The sequence below is a fragment of the Gossypium hirsutum genome, chromosome A03 (assembly GCF_007990345.1).
Source record: "Gossypium hirsutum isolate 1008001.06 chromosome A03, Gossypium_hirsutum_v2.1, whole genome shotgun sequence".
Lineage (NCBI taxonomy): Eukaryota > Viridiplantae > Streptophyta > Magnoliopsida > Malvales > Malvaceae > Gossypium > Gossypium hirsutum.
In genome coordinates, this window is record NC_053426.1 from 71027972 (window position 1) to 71038896 (window position 10925).

The following is a 10925-nucleotide window of genomic DNA, read 5'->3' on the forward strand; positions in this document are numbered from 1 at the left end:
ATACGATATGATTTTATTAACTGCAAAATTAATATGCATTTATATGAATAATGTTAAATTCTCGATGGTTTCGTGTTGAAGATATGTTAGATGGAACGATGTTACAAATAAATCTTCAAATTTATGATTTTATGTTTCAAATATATGCTAGTTATTAAGTTATTTGAATGACTAAAAAAAGCTAAAACTATCATTTTCATATGAGCACGGAGCAAACCTTAAACGCTTGCTGGCTTCCACCAAGCTAAAGGTAGGCAGGCAGGCATTAAAGTAAAAGGTAATACATACACCACATGGCATCAATCATCATTCTTTCCTTATTTTTCAATTTCACCCCCCCCCCCTTGAATTTCTTCTACTTCAAACAGCATTTGAGATCTGTTAGATAGTAAAAAAAAATTTGTATTAACGGGTGTCCATCAAATATTTATTTATAATTAAAATCATTTTAACTTTTTCCAAATGCAAGAATTTTAAAAGATATGTTTCTACAAATCTCTAGTAAAAAAAAACTGGGGAGCATTTTCAAAGTGAAAAACTTTTGAACTTGGCAATCCCAAAAACCCTTTTAGGGTTTCATCAATTACAAAGATTACAAAATTATTAGTGAAGAAAGAACAATGGAACATCATGATTGTCACCATCTCCAAATACAATCAAATAAGTTGGACCAAAAACAATATTACTTGAAAGAATTATTACTTTATTTGTCTCAATGATGTATGTAGATCTAGCATGCTGCCTCCCCCATTATATCTCACCATGGTCATGCTTCTGCCATTAACAACCTTTTTTTTTTTCTTTGAAAGCTTTGGCATAATTCATCTCCAATGTTACATACCATTTGGATTCTGGTTTTGTTGGGGAGGGGGTGGGGGGGGAGAGAAAACACAATAGCTATTTTTATATTAATAGGATCTAGTAATTTTTTTAACGATCTTTGAGGTTTTGGTTGCCAATTTGATTCGTATTCGATATGAACAAGACTACCAAAGTAAGCAAGCATATGAGGGCAGGAATAAAAAGCCAAGGAAGTTAGGTGTTGAATCCTGCAGGGGACCATGACAATGGGATCTGTCGGTACAACACGTGCTGAAGATCTAATATGAAAAAGAACCATGGGAAACATTTGTAAAAGAAAAAGTAGACCAAATTAATTTATGCATTCTTAACTAAGCTCTTTTTATGCTTTTTTTTTTTGCCTGATAGGTAACTTTCATCAATCCAATAATAGAACAAAAAAGAAATGAAGAAAACAATTCTAATTAAGAACGTAGTTTGTGTCACTTAGCATGGGCAAAAAAAGGTCAATACTCAAGAAAGATAAAGTGGAGAAAATCCGGGAAAAAGTTAAGAAAACACATGACAGATTGATGGATTTGGACCATATTGATTCAAAACACTTGCTAAAAGTGAGAGAACCTGTTTCTGTATTTTTAAAATTGTCTCAGTGAGTACTCTTTAATATTTCAATAAACATTAGAAATTTTAAAAGTCTCATCGATAATTTTATTTGATGGTTGATTTATAAATATCATTTTTAGTTTTATGCGCTAACCCTAACCCTAAATCGAAATAGTCTTCGTAAAGAAAAATAAAAAGGGTTAAAGGTTGTTATATTGGAGTATTTGCAGCTTTACTGAAAATTGCTGTTGCATTCACTTATAATGTCCCTACATAATTATACATGTAGGAAATAGTGCTTTTTTCTGCAACACTGTTTTTCTCTTTGTCTAAAGAAAAAACGTAAAGCTAACGCCTTCTCTATGCTTTTTATTATCATTCAATCTACCTACAAGTGTTAAGCTACTACCTCTTGCAATACTTGAATATCTAGAGAGCCTTTAGCTACCCTTTTTTTTTCATATTTGATTTGATCCTTTCCTTCCTTGATCAGCTTCAATATATGCCTATTAAAGCAAGCATTTTGATCTTTATACCCTTTTTCGATTTGTGTGTTTTGTGTCTTGTCCCTGAAGTAATCCCTGATAAGCCAATCTTTCTCAAGTTTGGAGCTCCATTTTAGTTACATGATGAAGAGAAGCCATGAAAGAGAGAGGCAAAGCTGTGGAAGTGTACAACAACAAAAACATTGATTTTTTCCAAGACTATAGCACTTCATCGGATGTTGTTCCATGTAGGAAACATCCACAATCGTCTTCAGCTGGTGTATGTGCGTATTGTCTTAAGGATCGTTTGATCAACTTGGTTTGCTCCGACTGTGGTGAGCAACGCCTTTCGTCTTGCTCTTGCTCTGAAATCGCCACCAACCCTCGAAATTCATGCGCCGGTGGTGAAGTGGGCAGCGTTGGTCGGGTCTCCTTCTTGATAGAGAATGAAAACAGCAGAGATCATCAAGTTTCAAACCCCAAGGCTAAAAGCACTAGTAGTGGAAATAATACTAAATCAGAGGATGTTATCTTGCTCAAGAGAAGCAATAACAGCTGTGTGGAGATCAAGAAAAAGAACGGGTTTTGGAGAATTGGGAGGTTTTTCAAGAAGAAGAGGGACAAAGAGACTAACTGTGGGAAGAGTGCTTGTGGGGGTGATGAGAAAAGTGATTTGTGGGTGGTTGATTACATGGGAGTTTCAAGGTCAAGGTCTCTTTGCAGTTTCAGAGGGGGTGGGTTTTTTGGATCAGAAGATGGAAGTGACGTGATGAACTTTTCAGGTGCTAGGAGCTCGATTTCGGCTGCACGGAGTTCCGGCGTCAATGGCGGTTTGCTCTTTGATCCTGAGAGGAAAAGTGGGTTTAGTGAAGCAGAACCAAGGAGAAGTGGTTTTGATAGTGAAAGAAGAGACAGTACTTTTATGGAGTCCGATATTGCAGCCATTAGGAAAAGTGGCATGGGCGTCGGCAGTTTCATGGATGTTGATGGGGGTTTTAGTGGTGCAAACAGGCGGGTCTTTTCTTTGAAAGAGAGTGATTTTAATGGTGGGGATGATTCGGGTTTCATTGACTTAAAATTTGATTTTCAAGCAGAGTCTAAAGGGGATATTCCTAGTATGAAGAAGGGTGGGGGTGTTTTGTCTGGTTTTGGCAGCATGAGAGAAGGTAGTGAATTTATGCCATATAAATCCTCTGGTGGTTCCGTTGAAAATACACTGCCAATGGCTGGAAATGGAGCCTTAAGCAATGGGAGTTCATATCAGATGACAATGGATGAAAGAGGAATAAAAAAGAATAGAAGAATATTCAAGGGATGGCGGTGGATTTTCAAAGCACCATCCAAATTAGACCACTCCAGGGAAGACAAATGAACACCATCTCGCATTTGAGTGTTTGAAACTTGATTAGGTCATCATCAATCTTTCAAATTTCGGTCTATGTTTTCCTTCTGTTCATTTTCATATGTATTTTTCTTCACATACTTTACCATTTCCCAACCTGTTTGTTTACCTTGCAAGTTTATCATATCTGAAACATGATTTTAGAAAAGCTGTAGGAGAGATCAACATACAGAAAATGTTGCAGAAATGGATGATTAAAGGAACCAAAAATATTTTGTATTTATGATGAGATTTATGGAACTATGACTTACAAATTGGCTATCAAGCCTTGAAAGAATGGGGCTGCTATAGTGGCACTTTCCTTAAAACTAATATTGTAAAGGTCCCCCATTTTCAATGGTGTCTCACTATCTCTGATAATGTTTTCTTTTCTCTTCATTAAACTACAGAAAAAGGATTTGGTATTGGAGGATTCACCATGCATGCCATCCTCCTCCCCCGCAAAGCATTCTCTCCTCCCCGGCACTGCTGATGAACCTATTTAATCTCATCAGCATACTTGCAAATTCCACTGCAGCTCTAATCAAAGGAAGCAACACAGGCATTGCCAGCTTGGGCCTTCCACTCACAATCTGCATTTGTAGTCCATTCGTTAGAGCAAACTGATTTCATAATTTGGATCAGGCTATTTCATTTCTAGAGCATATATGATAGTGCTTTATGAGAAATATGGAAACAAATGCAGCAAAGGGAAAACATTTACTTAATAGTTTAGTCTACTTCAACAAACAATGAATGCCATCACCAGAAATGTGCCCCCTCTCAAGCAAAACAACGGATTTCAATGTATTACACAATGGTCAAAGGGGTCTTATCCCGGAGATTCTATAAGATATACGCGGATTTGAACAAATCACCAGAATATCATGCCTACAAAATGTAACATTGTTCATAGACAACCATTTAGTTGCTTCAGCTTTTTGGTGTGTTTAGCATATTTCGCCAGGTTTTAGAATCCAACTAGTCTACGACATGTGAATCAGTATTCTTAGCGAAGGTACTATAGTTTAGAGTTGGATTTTAAATCTTATTCTGTGCAAACTAATCGCAATTCTAAAGATTTGGGAGCATTTAAGATGTTTACCAGTCTGCCACAACATAATCTCTGATCATCAATATGCTGGACATCAAGTCCAATAAACCATGATCCCAGTGAAACATCCTCATTAGCAGACTAGTGTAGAACATGCCTGACATAATCATGCATGTGTATAATCATCATTAGTGCAGCAAACAATGAAAACACTTAAGGGACAGGCCTCCAGATTCACATACAAGCTTCATCTTAAACAAGGATATAAGATCTTACTGATTTATCGATATATATGAGGCCAAATCTTTTGAAATGGCATAAAACTTTCTGGTAGCATGCCGGAAATATTTATTTCCTGACTCACCAAATTGCCAGTATTCAGGTTCATTGCATCTCACTCCCCTGTTCCATAACATAACGATTAAGAAAACTGATATATATATATATACCTTCTCAAAAGTCTTTTGCAGAAGAAAAACAAAACATTGATAATCTGGCTCACTTTTGAGAGAGGACAGGACCAGATTTCATGCACCCTAAAAACACACAATGTTTCTTCCGGTGTCTAACTAGAGTTTCTCAGAGTGTCGCTGCAGCAATTGGAGATGATGACTTAAAGTATTAATAAAATTTTAACAAACACTTAATTACAGTTAACTGCAATAAGTATCATAATTCTCACAGAAAACATATAAGAGAAGCATTGATCTTCAAGCACAAAGGCATATGTAAAGGGATAATTATAACAAAAACAAATCCTTTTGTCTGTCTGATTGTAAACTTTACTTTTGGTAGACAAATCTAAAAACTTACCTATATTTACATCGACATCATCATCAACTTTGACATAAAAATCTGCGTCCCATAAAGCAAGAGCAGTAGCAAAATATATCTTAGGTTTTGCAGACAACTCAAGATACCCTTCAACATGGTCCTGCTGATATATAAAACAACATATCGCTCGGTTTACTTATTTAATCTTTCCTTGCAGTAAATTGTTATAGGGTGTTCTTGAAGAACATTTTTTTAATGCAGAAAAGCCTATAAAAAGAGATCAATAGTGGCTAAAACAGCCTAGCAGCCTCAAGAAGTCTCCATGTTTCTTATCCTCAGCTTCAATTGCTCAGTCCAAAATACCAACCGTCGTGGCACTGGGAAATAGGAAAAAGAAAATGAATTACATAAAAGCATACATTAAGTTTTTAAATTGTGAGTTGGGACTGTTATTGTTATCCATTTGCACCCTTGCATTGTCACTGTCATGCGAAATATATAAGATTCTAGAAACAGACTTAAAAGTTCTCAGTATCAAGAATCAATACAAGTAAAATTTTATGTTTATAAGAGAATTCATCAGGACATCCTGTGGAAGTGAAATCAGTCTAACATATAGGTTCAACGCATTTAAGGAGAAATACATGTCAAAGTTCAGCCACCAAAAAATACAAAGGAAAGTGAATTAAGCCTTCACCCATGACCAATAATAACAAAGAGAACGATAATGCTCTTTTCATCCTCCAACTTATTCCGTTTTTCACCTATGTTCCATTAGTTTTAGGAAGAAAAACAAGAGCAGATTTAATTCAGCAATCCTAATGGCATAACTTGGGAAAGTGATTAATGTGTGTTAACGGAATGAAATAACGAAATGAAGGGTATAAAGAAAATATCAACCTTGTGGCATCCATGTAGCACGAGCTGAGTCTCTTCTTTTTCGGCTGCTAAAAGCGGTATTAATTCCTATAACCATCAGATACTTTCTCTTCCTAGATGATTTGCTCTATTCGCATCTGTGGATAATGGTGAACCAACGAGTAAAGATTCTTGTGCTGCCCTTGCAGCAGTTAATTCCATCTCTAAGTTCAAAATAGTCTTATCCAGTGTTCTACATCGGAAACAACACAATAAGTTCATCGGTCAGCCACTCTAAAATCAAATCAACCCTATTATGGAAAACCAATACTTACTGTATAGCATGGTGAGTCTTAAAAACCTCTCCAATGATGCGTTTGGATACATGCTTTTCTTCTTTCTGCTACAAATAAAGGAAGCCAATGAACTTAAACACCGTAAAACTTCGGGTGTGCGACAAAAAGGTTTTAAGTATGATGCGATTACGGTACTTACAGTTTTTGGATTACAACCCTCTGAAATTAGTTTAAGTTTTTCAGCTTCCACTGCAGTTGTCCTCTTGATACCTTTAGGTTCAGGATCAGTCCCCATCCTGTTACTAATTTTACACATTAAGAAGCCACAAAAGCCTCAGTAACATCTATAAGCATACAACCATTCATAAACAAATGAATCCAAATTTTTAACAGTAACCTAAAATATTAACCTGTCAAACAAAATCTATAAATGTGCCAAGAAAAAGGGGGTCAAAATTTTTAAGTTAGTTAAGGTTGCATCCATGTTGGAATTATTTAGTTCCTCATAACAATGATCTTCAAAGATATAACTTCCATGAGGGCCGAAAAACAACTTTAAGTGCCAAACAATTAGCAAGAAGCATTAAAAATTAAAATGCTTAAAAGTTTATATGCCTTAACAATCTCATTCAAGGATATTTTAAACCAATGTTTACAGTTATCTATAGAATGTGTATGTTAGAGCTCTTCCTGCCAGGAAATGTTTAAAAATGGCATGAATGATAATTATAGAAGCAGATTTCCTTGGCCCTTGAATAATAACACTGCAATGTTCCTTTTTTTAAAATAAAAAAAAATCAATTTATATATTAAGATAGCAACCCTAAAAAGCTGAATTTTTGTATCAACATAATATTAACTTGCCAATTCAAACCCCTTTACCGTAAACAAGAAAATTATGAAACCTCAAGAACTTAAAATCACATCAGAGGATTAGCAGTCGATTCCATAATATAAGAAACTAAAATAAAATAAAGGAAAAGAAAAGTTGGATCCATTTTGCCTTGAGAGGCAGTACAAATAAGGGAGGACTAATAATTATCTCTTATAAAAAAATTTATGTTGAACTAAAAGACAAATACAAGTAAAAAGAAAACGAAATCTTTAGAAAATAAGCAAAATCTATCAGCAAAAGAATTGACATAGTTTCACCATGGAAATGAAGGAAAATTTTGCTAAACATACAATCATAAAGCGAGGTTAAAAAATCATCAAATTTTGGAATAGAAGAAATGAAAAGCCAAAAGTTTTGAACTTTGAGAATCCAACGGAACTGGAAACCCAAAGAAGAAGGATAAAAATAAAAACGTATACCTATCGGTGAAGAGCATTCCAGCACAGAAGCAGCCCAAGCCAAGAAGAAAAGTCCATTCCTTTGATACAAAACGTGTCTCCTTTGTTTTTAAAAGACATATTATAGAAGCCTTCAATCTAAATTCCCGTCTACTTATCAACCACTAGGTATCCAAAAAGAGAAAAACCCATATGTAAAAATGGAAGCTTGAAGCCAGTTGCAGAAAATGACTCCCAATAGCCCCAATTTTGAGAAGAAGAAGAAGAAGATAAAAAAAAAAAGAGAAAGAAGATAGACACGGAATGCTGTGTTTTACGGATTTATATTTTGCTGCTTTCTTTAAGTAAAATTCCTTTTGTGTGTTTGTGTTGGGTTCTTTTTTCTATGGATTCTAAAATTCTCAACTTCGCAGGCAAGGGACGTTGAATGAATACAAGTGAGAGAGACGATCTCTTATTATACCTAAATTACCATATTATCCTCTCACTTCAATGTTCTTTTAATATTTGAGTTCGTACGTGTGTTGTTATTTTGCCTTTGTATTTGAATATTGTGAAAATAAATATTTATTCTCAAAATACTTAAATTATTTATTAGAACAATCTCAAATTCCAAATTAGTTATCAACCATATTTTTTATTAGTTTATAAAATATCATCTAATCATTTTTTTTATTTATTTTATAATTTATTTTTATTTTTATTTTTATAAGATAAAAATAAATCTTTTATATTTAAAATATTAAAATAATTTAAAGTTGTATATAAAAAATTTGCAAAAATTACTACATTAAGAGTGTATCTTATTTATGAAAAAATTTTAAAACTCAAAATAAATATGAAAAATCAAAAATTGAAACAAACTAAATTATCATAATTAAAAAATCCTAATCCATAATTAAAAAAACCTAATCCAACCAAACTCACCCCTATTTATTAGAACACAACTTTCTATAGAAACATCAACAGATAATTTAGACAAATAATATAAAAAATTTTAATTTCTGAAATGGGCTCTCAGTGGGTTAATAATAAAAATAATATGTTTTTTAGATGGAGCTTATTTTTTATAATATTTTAAAAAAAATATTATTTTATTAGTGGTGCATTTTTCATAGGTGACACCATTATGTATTATTTTCCCGAGTCTAGTACATGGCTCGTATAGAAATACGATAGTGGTATGAGAGAGGTGGTGTCTATCTAGTAGGCGCCACTAGTAACTCCTATCTAGTAAGCGCTGTTGGTGATCCCTATCTGACAGACAGCATCAGTGGTCAATTTTTCGCCTATTAGCAGAACAAAATGAAGAAGATAGGGAGAATAAAGAAAGAAAGGAGCACAAAAAGAAGGATAAGGTATTTTTGTTTATTTCTTTTTAGATAGAATAAAGAGTTTTATTAGTAATTTTGTTATTTGAAAGTTATTTTGTTAGGTTATTAATTTTGTTAGCTTCTAAATGAAAATTTTTGCATATTGTTATAATTTTGGTCTCTTAATATTCATTAAAATTTTTATGTAAGTAAATTTTTTGCTATTTGAAATTGTTTTGAGAATTTTGATTTATTTTTAACAGGTCTAGTATTGAAGATGGAAAATCAGTTTTTCGTATGTGTTTATTTCAATGGAATAATTTTGACAACAACTGTGGGATGTATATTTTAATATCACCAACAAATAGTAATGAGAGTTAATAGAAATATCTCGTTTGATGATATGAAGGAAATGATTACTGCAAAAATTGATAGATGTTGTGGAAGAAGGGTCTCGAAACTTTTCTACAAGTTTCTAGTTTCGACGGATCTCATAAAATTCACCAAAATGGAACTTGTAGACAATAAAGACGTGGAGATGATGGTCGCTCTTTATTGTGGGACTTGGAGCAACCAAAATGCATCGATTCAGTTATCTACTGAGTTAGCTGGTGCAGAGCCAACTGAAGATCCCACTCCATTAGGTGAAGAACATGGAGCTCAAGAGTCGTGTATGGTGGTTTTGATATCGTACATTGATAGTCAATGGACTTACGCAAGATCGACATTGATCTTAATGTTGTACCCGAGACTGATGTGGTTGGTGAAGATGTATGCAATAGTAGTGATCCTTCTGATCACAAGGTCAATAGTGATAGTGATCCCGACGTGGACGAGGTCTCGGAAGATATTGACGACGAAGGTGTGAATGACAATAGAAATGTTAACGTGTCTTCAGTCGAGAACCAGATTTTTCGTATTGTGATACACAATAATCTTGGGGCACACATGCTGCGGATAAACATCAATGCAGCGCATGCGGTCAAGTTCCCGGAGTACCCTAAAAGACTACTTGCTCACCGGCTGACTATAAATTCCGAGCCTGAAGAGTTGTTCATGGGCCAGAGATTCAAAAGTAAGGAAGAGTACGTATTTTCTATTAAGCAGTATAGCATGAATATATCAGTGCACTGCAAAGTCGTCGTGTCTAAACCGACATTAGGGGAGTGTTGGAGGTCAGCGGAAGGCTGCAATTGTCGGGTACGAACCACATTTATCCAGAAGTCACAAATGTGAGAGATACAAAAATTTGTTAGGTCTCACACATGCACTTCAACATGTATGACAGAAGATCATCAAAAACTTGATTCCAAAACTATCTATACGTTCATCATACCAATGGTGAAAGACATGCCGACTATTAAAGTTTCGATACTGATTGCCGAATGCAAACACGATTCCAATATCGAGTATCATACAGGAAGGTATGGATAGCTAAACAGATGGTAATGGAGCAATTGTACGAAGATTTCGATGCGTCGTACAATGAGTTACAGGGATGAATAGTCGCTATGTAGGAGTACGTGTCGAGGACTACCATTGAGTTATAGACACGACCTTATTACAGCCCGGATGACCAACTACAACCGAGAAAAAGAATTTTTCAATGGATGTTCTAGACGTTTGATCCATGCATGCATGCATTTCCCTAATGCAAGCCGTTCGTGTAAGTAGATGGGACTTGGCTATACGGTAAATATACAAAGTCCTACTTCTTGCGGTTGCTCAAGATGGGAATAAGAACGTGGTCCCGGTAGTGTTTGCCATCATAGATAAGGAGAACATGGAGTCATGAAAATTCTTCTTTACGAAGCTGCGAAGGTATGTTATTAGTAACGATAATATTCGCATCATCTCCGATAGAGAGAAATGATTAATTGCAACCATTAGGCGTTCCGGTATGCCATGGAGATCCGTTTACTGCATCCGACACATCGTGGCTAACTTTCACCGAGATATTAAGAATACAGACTGCGGAGGCAAGTTGTAAGAATGGGTAAAAAATAACCTTATCTTTTCAATATATAACCTAATGTTTTAGGGTGAGATCGTAACTTATATTTTCTT

General features: G+C 34.7%; 1 protein-coding gene and 1 pseudogene across 1 annotated transcript; one reads left to right on the forward strand and one right to left on the reverse strand.

The window, feature by feature from the left end:
• Window positions 1-1621: 1621 nt before the first annotated feature.
• On the forward strand, window positions 1622-4147 carry LOC107887410 (uncharacterized). The gene has a single exon (XM_041096186.1). It carries the CDS (start codon window positions 2047-2049, stop codon window positions 3259-3261), a length of 1215 nt encoding a protein of 404 aa, XP_040952120.1. The 5' UTR covers window positions 1622-2046; the 3' UTR covers window positions 3262-4147.
• LOC107887927 (probable beta-1,3-galactosyltransferase 2) lies at window positions 3486-8015 on the reverse strand (annotated as a pseudogene).
• Window positions 8016-10925: the final 2910 nt, after the last annotated feature.

Excerpts from the sequence above, each read along its gene's own strand:
- LOC107887410 (XM_041096186.1), top strand. The coding sequence starts at position 2,047 with ATGAAAGAGAGAGGCAAAGCTGTGGAAGTGTACAACAACAAAAACATT.